General features: G+C 43.2%; 1 protein-coding gene across 16 annotated transcripts in view; it reads left to right on the forward strand.

The window, feature by feature from the left end:
* The window catches only part of LOC140195483 (sickle tail protein), a 696,918-nt gene that overhangs the window by 629,612 nt on the left and 48,050 nt on the right, over positions 1–19,256 (forward strand). For all 16 annotated transcript variants that reach the window (XM_072253835.1, XM_072253840.1, XM_072253833.1 and 13 more), the window contains one exon: positions 3,871–4,046. In XM_072253835.1, coding sequence (XP_072109936.1) covers positions 3,871–4,046 — 176 coding nt within the window. The remainder of the gene's footprint in view (positions 1–3,870; positions 4,047–19,256) is intronic.

A 19,256-nucleotide genomic window follows, 5' to 3' on the forward strand; every position in this document is an offset into this window, starting at 1 on the left:
AAATCTCGTTTGGGTGGATGCTGCGCAATGTTACAAATCAGCACCACAAAATAACAAACAGAACACAATATGCAATTAAACTATTGAGCTTTATAATTCTTAATTTGACTATATGATTAGTAAAGAAAACAAAAAAAGAAAAAGGGCCCATTCTCATGAAACAGTCTAATGCGCAACATTGGAGCTCACTGATAAGGCCGTTCGTCCACCGTCGATCTCCTCCGATCGTCGCTGACCTTCAGACCCTCACTCCAAGTCCACTCCGTCCGAGTTCTACTAACTCTCTCCATTCGTGCCTTCTCTCCTCATCTCTCCCTGGCAAAAGACCGCGAATTCCCGGCTCCTAGACACACAAAAAAGAACAACATCCCACTCATTGGCTAGCATGCCCCATTATCTCTTGTCATAACCCACACATTGCTGCTACAGAGAAGCCATTACCCTAAGCAGTGGAATATTACGGAGAAGTCATTACATTAGCAGTGAAACCTTACAGCGTATTACACTACCTTGCTCCCTTCTTGCATTTTTCATTCCACTGGAGTCATTCTAGAATCTAGTGATTACTATTGCCTCCACAATCTTTTCAGAACCTTGGGGTGTAGTCCACCTTCCCCAGGTGACTTATCTACCTTCAGACCTTTCAGCTTCCCAAACACCTTCTCCTTTGTAAAAGCAACTGCACTTACTTCTGCTCCCTGTCCACTCTCAAATTTCTGTTCATGTCTTCCATCTGTGAAAACTGATGAAAGATACTTATTAATTAAGTTGTCCACCATTTCTTTGTCCCTCATTACTACCTGTCCACCTTCATTATCTAGTGGTCCAATATTCACTGTTGCATCTCTTTTAATCTTCATATACATAACTGAAAAAGCATTTGATATCTACTTTGTTATTTTTGGCTAACTTACCTTCATGTCTCATCTTTTCTGTCCTTATGGATTTTAATTGCCTTTTGTTGGTTTTTAAAGGCTTCCCAATCCTCTAACTTTCCAAAAAACTAATTTTTGCTATGTTATATGCCCTCTTTTTTCCTTTCATCCTGTCTTTGACTTCCCTTGTCAGTCATGGTTGTGTACGGGGTCTTTCTTTTTGTTAGATTTAAAATGGCGTCTTTGTTATGTTAATCTGGGGAATGCGACTTTGTTGTGTTAAACGTTGAAGAGAGTTTGCGCTAGCAGTTTGTTTTACTTTAGAGTGAGATAGCAGCATTCTATTAGCCAATGGGTGGTTATGTATTGTTTTGTTTTCGGATACCATGCTGTATGATATGACTGTAGCTGGAGTTTTGGCGGGGAGTTGGAGGAGAGACGAGGAGGACGGTGGACGGGGTTTTGGCGGGGAGTCAGAGGAGAGACGAGGAGGACGGTGGAGAGACGAGGAGGATGGTGGAGAGACGGGGAGTCGGAGGAGAGACGAGGAGGACGGTGGACGGGGTTTTGACGGGGAGTCGGAGGAGAGACGGAGAGGACGGTGGAGAGACGGGGAGTCGGAGGAGAGACGGGGAGTCGGAGGAGAGACGAGGAGGACAGTGGACGGGGTTTTGGCGGGGAGTCGGAGGAGAGACGAGGAGGATGGTGGACGGGGTTTTGGCGGGGAGTTGGAGGAGAGACGAGGAGTCGGAGGAGAGACGAGGACGGTGGACGGGGATTTTGGGGGGGAGTCGGAGGAGAGACGAGGAGGATGGTGGACGGGGTTTTTGGCGGGGAGTCGGAGGAGAGACGGGAAGGACGGTGGACGGGGTTTTGGCGGGGAGTCGGAGGAGAGACGGGGAGGACGGAGGAGAGACGGGGAGTCGGAGGGGAGACGGGGAGGACGGTGGAGAGACGGGGAGTCTGAGGAGAGACGAGGAGGACGGTGGAGAGACGGGGATTTGGAGGAGAGACAGGGAGTTGGAGGAGAGATGGGGAGGACGGTGGATGGGGTTTTTGACGGGGAGTCGGAGGAGTGACAGAGAGGACGGTGGAGAGACAGGGAGTTGGAGGAGAGATGGGGAGGACGGTGGACGGGGTTTTTGACGGGGAGACGGGGAGGACGGTGGAGAGACGGGGAGTCGGAGGAGAGGCGGGGAGGACGGCGGATGTGCGGAGAGGCTCCAGTCGATCACTTTGGGTGGTCCTGAGCCATGAGTCGACAGGATTTGGGTGGTCGTCAGGAATCGATTGAGCTCCAACGATAGCGCGCGAAGAACTTGGACTTTGATAAGTGTTGGCGCCTTTTTTTTTCATTACTTTCCTCCCTGTATCAAATTCATATTAATGTCATAGAATTAGTAATATCTATAAAGTGTATTTGTTAAAATTTACTGAGTGTGCTAGCTGATGATTGATGTTTGGGATTGATTTCGGCTGCGACTGACCCTGAGGGGAGTGTTGAAGCAGGTGCTGGGCGGGATTTCCCCTAGACATACACGAGCCAATATAAGGGAATGTTACAGTTGCATCATCCATCCTTTGGAATACTTCTTCATCTTTGTGTTGTGTCTGTCCTGTGCCTTCTGAATTGCCCCCAGGAGTCCAGCCATTGCTGTTCTGCCATCACCCCTGCTAGTGTCCCCTTCCAATGAACTTTGCCATAAATAATTAATATGTACGTAATTAATTTGTGCTTAATTAAACAGGTTATTATTTTAATCAATCCTGCCATTTTTAATCCTTAAAAATAGTAATATACTGAAATTTCTTGCCTCTAGGCCACACATTCAAGTATAGTTTTGAAAGCCTTCCATAATCTTGTTTTATGTGGACAAGATATCTCTGTATAAGACAATCTGCCTAGTTTCTTAATTTTTCAAAAAAGAAGCTCCCACATAAGCAGTTTTGCTGATCAGCTAATTCAGGTTGGTCACAAGTGATGCAATAATTTTCCTTGCTTTGTTAATTTTGGATTAGGTTCTTGGGATTTAAATTGGCATTTAAATCAACGGGTAGCTTTTCTAGACTGAAAATGATTCTCTGGCATTCCATTGCCTCCAATTTTCTGATACCATCAGATTAACAGGCAAAATGTATAGACATTTGCTTTTTGAGGTGAGTAATGAACAATTAATTTATTGAAGATAATCAAAACCAAATGATGAGAATGATGTTAATTAAACACTAATGTTCCATTATAGTGTATAGAGTGATAAGTGTATATAGTGATAAGAGAAATGTATCTCTTACAGTGGCATTCAGAAGTCAATCTTTTGTAAGACTGCAAAAGTGCTAGCAATTTATATCTGATGTGTATCATGGGAGCAATCAGCAATGTGAATGCTGGTCTTGGCAACGATTTGCAACTGATCACTAGGATGTTTTTAAAAAAATTAAATGAAAATAATGAGTTAAGCATGAGAGATGGTGAGAGAAAAACCAGCGTGAGAGGAATTTGTCTTTGGGAGTCTTGGAGATTTTGGAATTTGTTCTCGGAAACTCACTGTGGATAAACCATATTAACTAATAAGTGACAAATTGGTGTTCTTGATTTTGAAGTGAGCAATGTTTTGTTTACCATGAGAAAACAAAGTTCAGGTGTTGGTTAAAATTATTTTGATTTTTGCATTCCTTTCGAGTTCAGTGACTGTGGATGAATAATTGCCTTCTGTCATCAACAAACCACCCGGACACAGGACTCCATAGATTGAGTTCTAGGTGTCAAATTGAATGCAGCCAGTAATCTAACCGTAGCAATCATTCTGTCAGTTCACTTCAGTTAACTGGCCTTGTGGCTTGTGACTTTGTCTATGCCATCTTTGCGAATAAAAAGTGAGCCAAAGTAAGAGTAAGCTGGGTGATAGATTGGTTTCTGAGGACAGTGGGGCAGTTTGGTTTTTGAAGACGTTAACTGTGTCGAGAAAACTGAAACGGAATTGTTTTCCTCCATCAGCTCACAAACCAAGAGACACTCAAAGCAATGTTGAAGAAAGCAGAGTGTGAAATCAATAGCAGGGTAATCGAAGCAGTGAAAAGAACAGAGGACCCTCTGCAGAGACAACGTATCCTAGTGGAAGAAGAGAGACAGAAGTACTTGGCTGATGAGGAGAAGATAATACAGCAATTATGGTAAGTGCAGCTATGTATGATTCTATTGTTTTGTTTTCTGAAAAGTGCGTCCTCATCATCTTAACTGTTACTTTACCCAGTGTTTTTTATTTCTTCCCTTAGGGTTTTATGTTGTTGAGTGTTTCAGATGGCAAATTTAAGTGATTTGTTTTGAATTTATCCTTGTTAAAACACAAGGATGCCATGCTGAAACATAGTACTGTGACAACTTCTTGTGCCTGATCCGTGTGGTCATCATTTTGCGATCTCACAATATTTCAGTTTGCCTTTCAGCTTTACTGAGAAACTGAGTTTGGTGTTGACAGTGATTCTGGATTTGGTTGGTCTCAGTTAGACTGAGGGACATCAAGGGTATAACTTGGGTGTTGGCTCCTGAAAATGCCTGTGAATATCAGATGAGAAGATTTATTTGACCTTTTGATCTTTTTATAATTCAGTACCCAAATGTGGTGGTAGAGTACCAGCATGCAAGTAACCTCTTCCTATGAGAAATCAAAAGTTGACCAAAGTAGGCACCAATTGGTAAAAGAAAGTGAAGCCTCTTTGTATTCAAATAATGCTGTAGCTACTTTTCCATGCAAAACTTTTTAGTGTGAGTTATTTATTCTCCCTTCAGGTACTAATGATCTTGTCGTGACTAATAAATATATAGTTCAAAGCTGAACAAGCCATGATTTTTTAAAAATGGAATCTCACCTTAACATCAGGAGTCTTTGATTGTGACTGAAAATAATATAATTTGATATTTGTAGGGCACAGCTTGATCGTAATGAAGATCCTAAATGCCGATCAATTTGGAATTGTGAATGATACATAACCACCCTCAACTTCAGATTGTTCCAGGGCACTGCAGCCCATTCTGCAACTCACTCATAACCTCATTCACCCAACATGCCTAATTTTATTGACCTGTCTCGACACCTGGATAAGCAACACATAATTTAGCATTCTTTTCAGATCTTTCATGGTTTCACTTCCTTCCAATCATAATTTGCTGGTGGGAAGTGTCTTCCCCCCACACTCATCACAGACTATTGATGAGCTTTGTGTGCATTTAAGTTTTCAAAACATGCTGCATTCAAAGATGCTGTCAGGGCAGAAGTATCATAACTTTGCTTCATTTTGCTCAGACTTCAGGTGAGAAAATCAACTCATTCATGCCCATTAAAATAAGCTTTACTGGCTTTGCTCCATTGTGGCCTTTTATCAAGTTGGGTTTAGTCCCCGGGTTTGCTAACTGCCATTTAGTTGGAGCGGTGATCATGCCATGTATACTTTTATGTCCTTTCATTTATTTTGTGTATGTTCTTACTATATTGCCGCAATATTATTAAAGGCTCAGTTGGGAGTAATGTACCTCAGATGTGAACCACTGTTCCATTTATTTTCCAGTGCTCTGGGAAAGCAATAAAAAGTACCAGTCTCAATAAATTTAATTCAATATAAGTCTATGTTTTCAAACTGAAGTCAAGGTGTAGAAGGATTTTTACACCAATGATTATTTCTCAATTTTATTGGTCTTCCATAAACCGTACACAGTCAAATCTCATTCATCTGTTAGTGTACTAGAGCCATAGAAACAGGCCCTTCAGCCCATCTAGTCTGTGCTGCATCATTTAAACTAGCTCATCTCATCGACCAGCACCTGGATCAAACCCCTTCATAAGCCTTCCATCCATGCACATACCTGCCCAGACTTCTCTTAAATGTTGGAGTCCAAATCACATCCACCACTTATGCTGCCAGCTCATTTCACACGCTCTCCACCTCATGTTTCCCCTCATGTTCTCCTCAAATATTCCACCTTTCACCCTTAACCCTTGACCACCAGTAGTCCCACCTTACCTCAGTGGAGAAAGCCTGCTTACATTTACTCTATCTATACTCCTCATAATTTTGTATACCTCTATCAAATCTCCCCTCAGCCTTTTATGTTCCAAGGAATAAAGTCCTAACCTATTCATTCAATCTTTCCTGATAACTCAGGTCCTCCAGTCCCGACAACATCCTTGTAAATTTTCTCTTACTTGCATTGTTCCTGTAGGTGGGTGATCAAACTGGGCACAATACTCCAAATTAGGCCTCAGCAACTTCTTATATGACTTCAACATAACATCCCAACTTCTGTACTCAATACTTTGATCTATGAAGGCTAATGTGCCAAAAGCTTTCTTTACAACCCTATCTACCTGTGACGCTTTTTTCAATGAGTTATGGACCTGCATTCTCAAATCCCTTTATTCTACCGTTCTCATCAGTGCCCTACTGTGTAAGACTTACCTTGGCTGGTTCCCCCAAAGTACAATGCCTAACACTTGTCTGCATTAAATTCCATCTGCCATTTTCTAGCACATTTCTCTAGCTGGTCTGGATCTACATGCACAAAGCTATGCTGACCGTCCCCAGTCAGTCCTTTTCTATCCAAGTACACATATATCCAGTCCCTTAGAATACCTTCTAATAACTTTCCCACTATTGACGTCGGGCTCACCTGCCTATAATTTCCTGAGTTATTCTTAGAGCCTTTTTTAAACTGTGGAACAACATTAGCTATCCTCCAATCTCACCTGGTAGTAAGGATGAGTTAAATATCTCTGCTAGGGCCCTTGCAATTTCTGCACTTGCCTCCCGCCAGGTTAGAGGGAACACCTTGTCAGGCCCTGGGGATTTATGCACCCTGATTTGTCTCAGATCAGCAAAGACCTCTTCCTCTGTAATCTATATAAGATCTGTGACCTCATTGCTGCTTTGCCTCACTTCTATAGTCTCTGTGTCCATCTCCCGCGTAAATACAAATGTGAAAAATCAATTTAAGATCCACACCCGCCCATCTCTTTTGCCTTCATGCGTAGATTACCATGCTGAACTTCCAGAGGACTAATTTTGTCCCTTGCAGTCTTTTTGCTCTTAACATACCTGTGGAATCCCTTAGGATTCTCCTTCACCTTGTCTGCTATGGCAAATTCTTTTAGCTCTCCAGATTTCTTTCTGGTATTGTCTTGTATTTTTTTATACTCCTCAAGTACCTCATTTGTTTCTGCCTGCCTATACCTGCTCTGCACCTCCCATATTCCAATATCTCTCGAAAACCAGGGTTCCCTAAACCTGTTACCCTCGCCCTTTCTTCTGATAGGCACATACAAGCTTTGTACACTCAAAGTTTCACTTTTGAAGGCCTCCACTTACTAAGTATACCTCTGCCAGAAAACAAAATCATCCACACCCACAAATTCCTTTCTGCTACCATCAAAGTTGGTCTTTTTCCAATTTAGAAACACAGCCCAAGGACTAGACCTGTCCTCATCCATAATTACCTTGAAACTAATTGCATTATGATCACTAAATGCAAAGTGTTTGCCTACACAAATTTATGTCACTTGCCCTGTCTCATTCCCTAATAGGAGATCAAGTATTTCACACTCTATCATTGAGACTTCTGTGTACTCATTAGGGAAACTTCATGAACACAGTTGACAAACTCTTTCCCATCCAGCCCTTTTATAGTATGGAAGCCCCAGTCAAAATGTGAAAAGTTAACATTACCTGCTATCACAACCTTATGTTTCTTGCAACAGTCTGCAATCTCTATAAATTTGTTCTTCTAAATCCTGTAGACTGTTGGCTGGTCTACAATATAGCCCCACTAACGTGGTCATACTTTTCTTATTCTTGAGTTCCAGCCATAAAGCCTCACTAGATGAGTTTTCCAGTATGTCCTGACTGTGCGCTGCCGTGACACTTCTCCAGACTCGTAGTACCACCCCTCCCCCCTTTAAACATTCCTGCTCTATCACACCTAAAGCAATGGAAACCCAGAATATTGAGTTGTTAGTCCTACCCATCCTGCGGCCAAGCTATTGTGCTTTTAATAAAAGAGTGCATGTTAAAACAAACATCTGTTTCGATGATGGACTTGAATGAAGTCAGCTTTCTGGAGTACCATATTATTAAAAGTAAGAGTGTATATAAAGAAAGAGTCAGCTTACTCAAGGGCAAAGAAGAGAATTTATGCCTGGAGCCAGAGGGAATAGGCAAGGACCTAAATGAATATTTTGCAGCAGTATTCACCAAGGAAAAGGGTAGGTGTAGTGGTGAGATCTGAAAGCAGTGTGTAGATATTCTAGGCCATGTCACTATTAAGAAAGAAGTGATGTTAGATATCTTGGAAAATTATTAAGGTGGATAAGGCCAAGGCACCGATGGAATCTATTTCAGGATACTGAGGGAGGAAAGGGAGGAGACTGCTGGATTGTTGGCTTAGATCTCTGCATCCTCTTTAGCTACAGACAAGAGTCCAGAAAACTAATGTTTTTTTCCTCTATTTAAGATGGGAAATTGGGATAATCCTGAAAATTATTGGCCAAAGAGTGTACATTAGTGGTAGGAAAATTATTGGAGAAGATTCTTAATGTCAAGATTTGCATGCATTTGGGAAAGCATGGTGTTGTGTAGAGCATGTCTCTTAAACGTTGATTGAGTTTTTTGAGGAGGTGAAAAAGAAGTTTGATGTTAAATCTGTGGACGTTGTTTCTGAGTACTTTAATAATGCACTTGACAAAGTCTCTTATGGTTGACTGGTCCAGAAGATTAAGTCCCACAGGGTTCACAGTTGGTAAAGATGGATACAAAATTGGCTTAAAAAATAAACTGCTGGGGGAACTGAATAGTTCGGGCAGTGTTTCTGGAGGGAAAGAGAGAGTCAATGTTTCGGGTTATGGCCCCATGCCAGAACTGAGTGTAGAGGGAAGAAAGCCAGTGTCAACACAAGGGGAAGAGGTGAAATGGGCTGGGAGGTGATGGGTGGGGGATAGCAGGCAGATGGAGCCGGGAGAGGAATGGGCAGGGAGAAGTTGAGAGACGAACGGGAGAGGCTTATGGGCAATAAATGAAAACAGAAATGGAAGGCAAAGTTGAGCAAGATGAGAAAGGGGGTGAGTGGTGGGGAGGGAGAGCAAACTCTGGAATGTAATAAGTGGAACCAGATGTGGACGGGATGATGGTCAGATAGAGACAGATCCACAGATCCTCAGATCCTCCAACCTCATCTGTTGATATGCTAGAAAGCATAGTTTTTAGGTAAGGGGAGTGTCTTATGTTGAAAGGAAATACGTGAGTAGTAGGTGCCTTTAGAATGCACTTCCGGGGTGGTGATGGAAGCAGGCGTACCTGTGCCGTTTCGGAGATATGTGGACAGATACAAAAGCATGCAGGGAATTGAGGGGTCACGATCACATGCAGGCGGAAGGTAGTTTAATTTAGTATCATGATTGGCACAGACATTATGGGCTGTATGGTATTTCACTGAGCTGTATTGTTCTCCTTCTGGTGTCATGTTGTAGGAAGGCTTTGGAGGGAGTACAGAAGTTCAGCAGGATGTTGTTGGGATTGGAGTGTATCAGCTATAAAGAGAAGTTGGACAAACTTGGATTGTTTTCTCTGAAACAAATGAGGTTGTGAGATGACTTAAATGGCTCTTCCGTAATAGAACAGCCCTGATAATTTCCTCACAGATTTTCTTTAATTCCCACCGCCCCCCCCCCCACACACACACACACACTCAGTCACCTTAAAGCTGTGCCCTTTGGTACATGGTAATTATATTAGTACTGTTCAGCTACGAAACCTGAACCACTGCATTTATAAAGTGGACATAAAAATATCCCCGTGTTTATATCTGTGATTTTACTAAATGAGACATAGCAGTGATATCTCAAAATTGCATAATGTTTTGCAAGCAACTAGTTCAATCTGTGCTGTTTATTTTTGAGTGGGATGAGAGAATAAACTCTCGGCATCAGAAATGTGTGACATTGCACATCATGGATAGCCGAGCTGTTTTGCTTTCCTAATCAGCTTTGCAGTAGCTTGTCACAATGCAAACAGTATTTAGCATTTAAGTCTATTATCCCAAATTTTATTTACTCCTGTGTACATTCTCATTTCGTTGTCTATTTGTCTGATTATAGGATTTCCTATGAGTAATCTGCATGCCTGCTACGCCTTACACAGTCACATTTGTTAGACTTAATGCTTAAAAGCACCTCTGCACCTGTTCAGCTATTCTCAAATCATCTGTATTGATGCTTCGAGTTTGAACAAAATGGCATCGGTCTAGCTTCCCCTGGTCACGCACCAGTCTTGCTTCTGGCATTGAACTGAAATCCTATGAAAAAATGCAGTCGAACTTCCAAAACAGTGGACCACTTGCATCATGCTGCATTGACTGAGAAGCTCAATTGGTGCAGATCAACTAATAGTGCGCTGTTCACGGTCCCTGGATGAGGCATGAAAATGCTACAGTGCTTGCTGGTGTTCCCTGCACAGAGGAAGGTAGTTGGAGTCATTGGAGATCAATAAACCCAACTCAGGACTTCACTGCAGAGGTTCTTCAGGCCAGTTCCCGAGGCCCAACTATCCATAAAATAGGATGCAGTAATTCCTCTAGATTGACCAAGCACCGCCTGCCTAACCCGTAACTCTTCCCTGAAGATGATCAAGGGTAGCAGGCACAGGTGAACTCCACCATCACTGCCCTGCCAATCATTAACTCTCAGAGTCATAAGGCCGTTGGGCCCACCATGCCTCTGCTGGTCACCAGGTATCGATCTGTACTAACCCTATTTATCAGTTTCATTGTCTCTGACATAAAAGATAATGAAGTTGCATTGCTCACATTCAACTCTGAGAACTGACCTCATGGATGCTTACAAAATCATGATAAGCATCGATAAGGTAGAGGAAATTCTTAAAACTGGTTTAAAATGAGAGGGGGAGAAACACAAGAGATGGAACAACACTTCACATTCCATCTGGGTAGTCTGATGGCATGAACATCAATTTCACCAGCTTCTGGTAATTTCTCCCCCCTCCCTCCTCTCTCTTTCCATTTGCCATTTTGGTTACCCTCTCACCCTTTCTGTTCTCCTCACCTGTCTATTATCTCCCTCTGGTCCCATCCTCCATCCGTTTCTTCCATGGTCATGTCCACTGTCCTCTCATACTAGATTCCTCCATTTTCAGTCATTTACCTCCTCAACCTGTCACCTCCCAGTTTCTCACTTCATCTCCCCTCCCCTAACGACCCACCTTGTCTCACATCACCTGCCAACTTATGCACTCCTTTCCCTACCCCCCCCCCCCCAAAATTATTCTGGCTTCTACCCCATTCCTTGCTAATCCTGAAGAAGGGTCTCAGCCCCAAACGTTGACTATTTATTCCCTTCCATAGATGCTGCCTAATCTGCTGAGCTCCTCCAGCAGTTTGTTTGTGCTTGTAAGTGACGGCCAATATTCTCACTTAGCAGGTGGTGGGCACGGGAAACAAACTGTTCTATCCTTCTTGCTGCTTTCGTTTGACAAGCTTTAATCACAGTGGCAAGGTGTGAGCACTTTCAAAGTCGAGTTTATTGTCACATGCACAGGCGCGTTGTATCAGAGACACAACATTCACAAAAATCATAAACTATATGAAATATAACACAAATTTGATGCCATCTTTTCAAGAACAATTCAAGGATAGGCAGTAGATATTGACCTTCACAGTGCTGCCCAAGAAAATGAACAGATAAAAACACACGCAACACACATCAAAGTTGCTTGTGAATGCAGCAGGCCAGGCAGCATCTCTAGGAAGAGGTACAGTCGACGTTTCAGGCCGAGACCCTCCGAGACCTGACGAAGGGTCTCGGCCTGAAACGTCGACTGTACCACTTCATAGAGATGCTGCCTGGCCTGCTGCGTTCACCAGCAACTTTGATGTGTGTTGCTTGAATTTCCAGCATCTGCAGAATTCCTGTTGTTTGAGATTTAAAAAAACACATCAAGTACTGAGATTGTTCTAGGTCATCCATTAAGCAATAGGCAAATCACAGGAGGCATATGTTTTGCTGCCTACTGTTTCTTCCAGTATGGCCTTTGAGTAGCCATCCTCATGGGAAACCATGTCCCAAGAGTCCAACCAGTGCAGTGGGGTGCAGAACAGAGACTCCTGCAAGGCAAGAAGCTGGCTCTGCTCGGAGAATGGTTTGCACAGCTGCTCTTGAGATCGGCCTTGAATGCCAGATAAGTACTTAAAAGTAAGAATAGTGTTGAAAAAATTCAAACACTAGACAGCACTCAATGCCAAACATTTATATGTAATTAAATTAATCGAACTAATTGAAATATTAAGGCGTAACTTACAGTTCTCCCAGCAGTAGTTTCTTCACCTTGATTTCAGTGGGTCAGTGTTTATTCTGGCACAGACTCACTTTCCCAATTTGAGTTGCCCCGTTGGATTCCATTGCAAGTTCACTGGTGCACCACAGTGGCAGAAGGCACCATTGCTGGTTTATGGGCGCAGTGGTATTGATCTTTAGGGCTTCAGCAAAGAACTGTGGGTTATTCTGATGAAAATGTTGGTGTGCAGGTGGACGCTGGCCCCTGAGGAAGGGATTATTATGTCAGGCATTCATTACATATCCTGCGGATAGCTGAAACTTGAAGTGAAAACTCTAAATGATGGAAAACATCCATCAGGTGAGGCGGTATCCATGGGGAAGGTAAATTGTTAACTTGGTTCATTCTTGTCACATGTACCAAGGTACATGTTGTTTCATCGTGACAGTGCATTGAGGGAAAGTGATAACAGAATAAAGTGATACAGTTTCAGAGAAAGTGCACTGCAAGGCTATAATGAGGTAGATTATGAAAGAACATTATTAGTGAGCCTTAGAGTCATAGAATTTAGATTTAAAAGAGTAAAAGGTTACATTAAAAAATAATGAGTCCATGTGCAGAGTGCAACTTGCAACACGCCACTGCACTCCATTGGAACTAAGGAAAGTTCCATATGTTTTCCCAGATATAAGCAGTCCTCTTTCCGAATGGTAATCTTGTTATTTATTATCCTTTTCCAAAAACAATGAAAATTGCTTGTTGTGGGCGAGGCAGGATCTTGGCAGAACTTCTAGAATATTCTTGTTGCTGTTGTAGTCACAGCTGACTCTCATGGAGGAGCTGAGGGAGGAGCAGTTTTTCTTTCAGTGGATATATGTGGGAGATTTGAAAGGGCTCCCAGACTGTTTTATGTGTTGCCAGTGGGTTTTGTTCTATCTGTCTTTGAAGTGAGTTACTAGTATTAAAATTTGCACCATTAGTCTTTCTCCTGATATCCTGGCTTGTCTGACTCTGGGATGTTCAGAACACCCGAGAAGCTATAATTACACAACAGCTTGCGCTCATTGATCTGATTAAATCTTCAGTTTCAACAACTTCTGGCATGGTTCTTTGTAGAAGTTTCTCCATAAAGTTACAATTCCAGTTTGTGATTTTTCATCCTTCTCTACACATTGAATTTCCCTCACAATTTTCTTCTTTCTATTTCCTCCGACACGGATTTGCTGATTTCTCTCCCACCCCCCCACCCCGAATCGGCAGCTCACTGACTTTCCTAGACTCTCAATGCTGGTAGCCCACGGTACACTGGGCAGAGTAATTGTAAACATTCCTCTCCAAGTCCCTCACCAACACCACGTGAACACATTCCGGCTGATGGCCGTGAATAACATAACTCACGCTCAGAAGCACTCGTTGAAATGCATTTGGCTAATCCATAGGCGAAACCAGCCTGGGTACCAGTCTAGTCTCCTGGATCACACTGGGCATTTATCCAGTAGCTATCTTGATTTACACAAGCTTAAGATTTTTCTTAAGCACACGTTCTAAATGTGTGCAGATTGTGTAGTTGATAATTGGAACTAATAGAGCTCCAGTGACCTGCGTTCAACCCTGACTGTGTGCAGTTCCTGTGAGTGCATAGGTTTCCCCTGAATGCTCCAGTTTCCTCCCAAAGGTATACAGTTTGGTCGATGAATTGACCCCTGTAAATTCCCTTATTGTGTAGTGCAGTGGCGGAATCAGGATAGAGTTGGGAATCAGTTGCAGGGAAAATTACTGACGCAACAGGATTGTTGTGTGAGTTATCTTAGACTTGATTGGACAAAATGGCAATAATGAAAAAGTGTGTTTGGTTTTAATATTTCCAATCAAGGAATACTTTGTATGAAAACACTGCAGGCAGCGTCTGGGGCAAAATTTGTGGTGGCCATGTCTGTTGGAAGATTTGGATGGGTTACTCAAAGATAGAAAATCAGTTGCTTTGAACCCTTATCTTGCCCCTGTTTGACGTGCGTTTGTCACTTGCAGGTTGGAGGGTAAACAGCGGGAGTCGGGGCTGAGAGTGTTTCAGAACTAGTTGGGGGCGAGGTCATTAAGCACCAGGTGACCAGCATCGTCAACTATCAGGCCTTTGAACCAGAGGTGATAACTTCACTCACCCACAGCCTATAGGCTCACTGTCAATAACTCTTCATCTCATGTTTTCGGTATTTGTTGCTTATTTATTATTATTATTCCTATTTTAGTTTGGTATTTGCACAGTTTGTTGTTCTTTCACAATGATAGTTTGTCCATCCTGTTAGGGATGGTCTTCTGTTGATTTTATTGTATTTTTGTACTGTTGCGAATGCCTGCAAGACAATATATCTCAAGGTTGTATACGGTGACGTATATGTTCTTAGGTAATAAATTTGCTTTGAACTGTGAAGTTTATTCGATGAATGGCATGAGTACTTGAGTACTGTCCTGACTGAGCAAGTGCCCTGGCGTGGAGAAGTCATGCTCAAGTGTCGAACTGCTTTGACTGTTTGATTTGAGCAGTGCGGCTGGGATGGAAGGAGCCAAGGCTACAGATCAAAGGGTTCAGTGGAGTTTATGAGCATTTGAATTAGATATCACTGAAACTTGGAACAGCAGTTCCTTCAAGTGGAGGATGCTAACAAGAGTCTAGCCTGAATAATGCATGAGTCATGACTGAGTACAGCAAATCAAAATATAAGAGCACACAAAAGAAAGCAACAGGTGATAAGCTTTTTTTTGCCTTTCATCTACAAGGATTTTAGAAAATGAGTTGTGTGTTTAAATTGCTGCATTGGGTGAGAAAGTCTCAAAATCCAAATTTTAGGAGATTTGATGGTATAAGACGATGGAAGGCATGGGATCCAGGGAAGTTTGGCCAGGTGGATTCAGATTGGCTTGCCTGCAAAAAGCAGAGGGTCATGGTGGAGTGAGTACATTCGGATTGGAGGGTTGTGACTAGTGGTGACCCACAAAGGATCGGTTCCGGGACCTCTACTTTTCGTGATTTTTATTAACAACCTGGATCCAGCTGCAGCTCCTAACAATCAGCGTTAGGGAACTGGAGCAGGAGCTGGATGACCTGCGGACCATTCGGGAGAATGAGGAGATTATAGATAGTAGCTACAGGGAGGTAGTTACGCCAAAGGAGCAGAGGACAGGAAATTGAGTCACTGTCAGGCAAGGGAAGAGGAAAGGGCAGGCAGAGCAGGGTTCCCCTGTGGCCATTCCTCTCAACAACAAGTATACCGCATTGGATACTGTTGGGGGGGATGACTTACCTGGGACTAGCCGCAGTAGCTGGATCTCTGGCACTGAGTCTGGCTCTGCAGTGCAGAAGGGAGGGTGGAAAAAGAGGAGAGCAGTAGTGATAGGGGACTCGATAGTTAGAGGTGCAGATAGAAGGTTCTGTGGTCGTGACAGAGAATCCAGGATGGTTTGTTGCCTCCCAGGTGCCAGGGTCAAGGATGTCTCTGATCGATTGCATGACATTCTGAAGTGGGAGGGTGACCAGCCAGATGTCGTGGTGCACATCGGTACCAATGACATGGCAAGGAAGAGTGAAGAGGTCCTGGACAGTGAGTATAGAGAGCTTGGTAGGAAGTTGAAAAGCAGGTCCTCAAGGGTGGTAATCTCAGGATTGCTACCTGTGCTAGGTGCCAGTGAGGGTAGGAATAGGATGCTCTGGAGGAGGAACAAGTGGCTGAGGAACTGGTGTAGGGGGCAGGGTTTCAGATTTCAGGATCATTGGGACCTCTTCTGGGGCAGGTGGGACCTGTACAAGAGAGACAGGTTACACCTGAACCACAGGGGGACCAATATCCTTTCAGGGAGGTTTGTTAGTGCTATTGGGGAGGCTTTAAACTAGATTTGCAGGGGGATGGGAACCAGAGTGCCAGAGCTGACAGTGTGGCTGAGGTGAAAATAAATGATGTTGAAAGTTTAAGCAAATCCGCTGATAGAAAGGTTGTGAGTGGTGGTAAAAATCTTCTGAGGTGTATATATTTCAATGCTAGGAGTATTGCGGGGAAGGCGGATGAGTTGAGGGCGTGGATTGACACGTGGAATTATGTTGTAGCAATTAGTGAAACTTGGCTACAGGAGGGGCAGGACTGGCAGCTTAATATTCCGGGGTTCTGATGTGTCAGATGTGATCGAGGCAGAGGAATGAAAGGTGGGGGAGTAGCATTGCTTGTTAGGGAAAATATTACAGCAGTGATCAGGCAGGACAGATTAGAGGGCTTGTCTACTGAGTCCTTATGGGTGGAGCTGAGAAACAGGAAAGGTATGGCCACATTAGTGGGATTGTATTACAGACCACCCAATAGTCAACGAGACTTGGAAGAGCAAATCTGCAGAGAGATAGCAGGCAACTGCAGGAAACATAAAGTTGTGGTGGTAGGGGATTTTAATTTTCCATACATTGATTGGGACTCTCATACTGTTAGGGGTCTAGATGGTTTACAGTTTGTAAAATGTGTTCAGGAAAGTTTTCTAAATCAGTATATAGAGAGACCAACTAGAGGGGATGCAATATTGGATCTCCTGTTAGGAAACGAATTAGGGCAAGTGACAGAAGTCTGTGTAGGGGAGCACTTTGGTTCCAGTGATCATAACACCATTAGTTTCAATTTGATCATGGACAAGGATAGATCTGGTCCTAGGGTTGAGGTTCTGAACTGGAAGAAGGCCAAATTTGAAGAAATGAGAAAGGATCTAAAAAGCGTGGATTGGGACAGGTTGTTCTCTGGCAAAGATGTGATTGGTAGGTGGGAAGCCTTCAAAGGAGAAATTTTGAGAGTGCAGAGTTTGTATGTTCCTGTCAGGATTAAAGGCAAATTGAATAGGAATAAGGAACCTTGGTTCTCAAGGGATATTGCAACTCTGATAAAGAAGAAGAGGGAGTTGTATGAAACGTATAGGAAACAGGGGGTAAATCAGGTGCTTGAGGAGTATAAGAAGTGCAAGAAAATACTTAAGTAAGAAAGAAATCAGGAGGGCAAAAAGAAGACATGAGGTTGCCTTAGCAGTCAAAGTGAAGGATAATCCAAAGAGCTTTTACAAGTATATTAAGAGCAAAAGGATTGTAAGGGATAAAATTGGTCCTCTTGAAGATCAGAGTGGTTGGCTTTGTGCGGAACCAAAGGAAATGGGGGAGATCTTAAATAGGTTTTTTGCGTCTGTATTTACTAAGGAAGCTGGCATGAAATCTATGGAATTGAGGGAACCAAGTAGTGAGACCATGGAAACTGTACAGATTGAAAAGGAGGAGGTGCTTGCTGTCTTGAGGAAAATTAAAGTGGATAAATCCCCGGGACCTGACAGAGTGTTCCCTCGGACCTTGAAGGAGACTAGTGTTGAAATTGCGGGGGCCCTGGCAGAAATATTTAAAATGTCGCTGTCTACGGGTGAGGTGCCGGAGGATTGGAGAGTGGCTCATGTTGTTCCGTTGTTTAAAAAAGGATCGAAAAGTAATCCGGGAAATTATAGGCCGGTGAGTTTAACGTCAGTAGTAGGTAAGTTATTGGAGGGAGTACTAAGAGACAGAATCTACAAGCATTTGGATAGACAGGGACTTATTAGGGAGAGTCAACATGGCTTTGTGCGTGGTAGGTCATGTTTGACCAATCTGTTGGAGTTTTTCGAGGAGGTTACCAGGAAAGTGGATGAAGGGGAGGCAGTGGATATTGTCTACATGGACTTCAGTAAGGCCTTTGACAAGGTCCCGCATGGGAGGTTAGTTAGGAAAATTCAGTCGCTAGGTATACATGGAGAGGTGGTAAATTGGATTAGACATTGGCTCGATGGAAGAAGCCAGAGAGTGGTGGTAGAGAATTGCTTCTCCGAGTGGAGACCTGTGACTAGTGGTGTGCCACAGGGATCAGTGCTGGGTCCATTGTTATTTGTCATCTATATCAATGATCTGGATGATAATGTGGTAAATTGGATCAGCAAGTTTGCTGATGATACAAAGATTGGAGGTGTAGTAGACAGTGAGGAAGGTTTTCAGAGCCTGCAGAGGGACTTGGACCAGCTGGAAAAATGGGCTGAAAAATGGCAGATGGAGTTTAATACTGACAAATGTGAGGTACTGCACGTTGGAAGGACAAACCAATGTAGAACATACAGGGTTAATGGTAAGGCACTGAGGAGTGCAGTGGAACAAAGGGATCTGGGAATACAGATACAAAATTCCCTAAAAGTGTTGTCACAGGTAGATAAGGTCGTAAAGAGAGCTTTTGGTACATTGGCCTTTATTAATCAAAGTATTGAGTATAAGAGCTGGAATGTTATGATGAGGTTGTATAAGGCATTGGTGAGGCCGAATCTGGAGTATTGTGTTCAGTTTTGGTCACCAAATTACAGGAAGGATATAAATAAGGTTGAAAGAGTGCAGAAAAGGTTTACAAGTATGTTGCCGGGACTTGAGAAACTCAGTTAACAGAGAAAGGTTGAATAGGTTAGGACTTCATTTCCTGGAGCGTAGAAGAATGAGGGGAGATTTGATAGAGGTATATAAAATTATGATGGGTATAGATAGAGTGAATGCAAGCAGGCTTTTTCCACTGAGCAAGGGGAGAAAAAAAACCAGAGGACATGGGTTAAGGGTGAGGGGGGAAAAGTTTAAAGGGAACATTAGGGTGGGCTTCTTCACACAGAGAGTGGTGGGAGTATGGAATGAGCTGCCAGACGAGGTGGTAAATGCGGGTTCTTTTTTAACATTTAAGAATAAATTGGACAGGTACATGGATGGGAGGTGTATGGAGGGATATGGTCCGTGTGCAGGTCAGTGAGACTAGGCAGAAAGTGGTTCGGCACAGCCAAGAAGGGCCAAAGGGCCTGTTTCTGTGCTGTAGTTTCTATGGTTCTATGTGGGGGTAGAAGGGTGGGTTGGCAAGTTTGCAGACAACACAAAGGTTGATGGTGTTGTAGATAGTGTAGAGGATTGTCGAAGATTGCAGAGAGACATTGATAGGATGCAGAAGTGGGCTGAGAAGTGGCAGATGGAGTTCAACCTAGAGAAGTGTGAGGTGG

This window comes from Mobula birostris, chromosome 3 (assembly GCF_030028105.1).
Source record: "Mobula birostris isolate sMobBir1 chromosome 3, sMobBir1.hap1, whole genome shotgun sequence".
In the NCBI taxonomy this organism is placed as follows: domain Eukaryota; kingdom Metazoa; phylum Chordata; class Chondrichthyes; order Myliobatiformes; family Myliobatidae; genus Mobula; species Mobula birostris.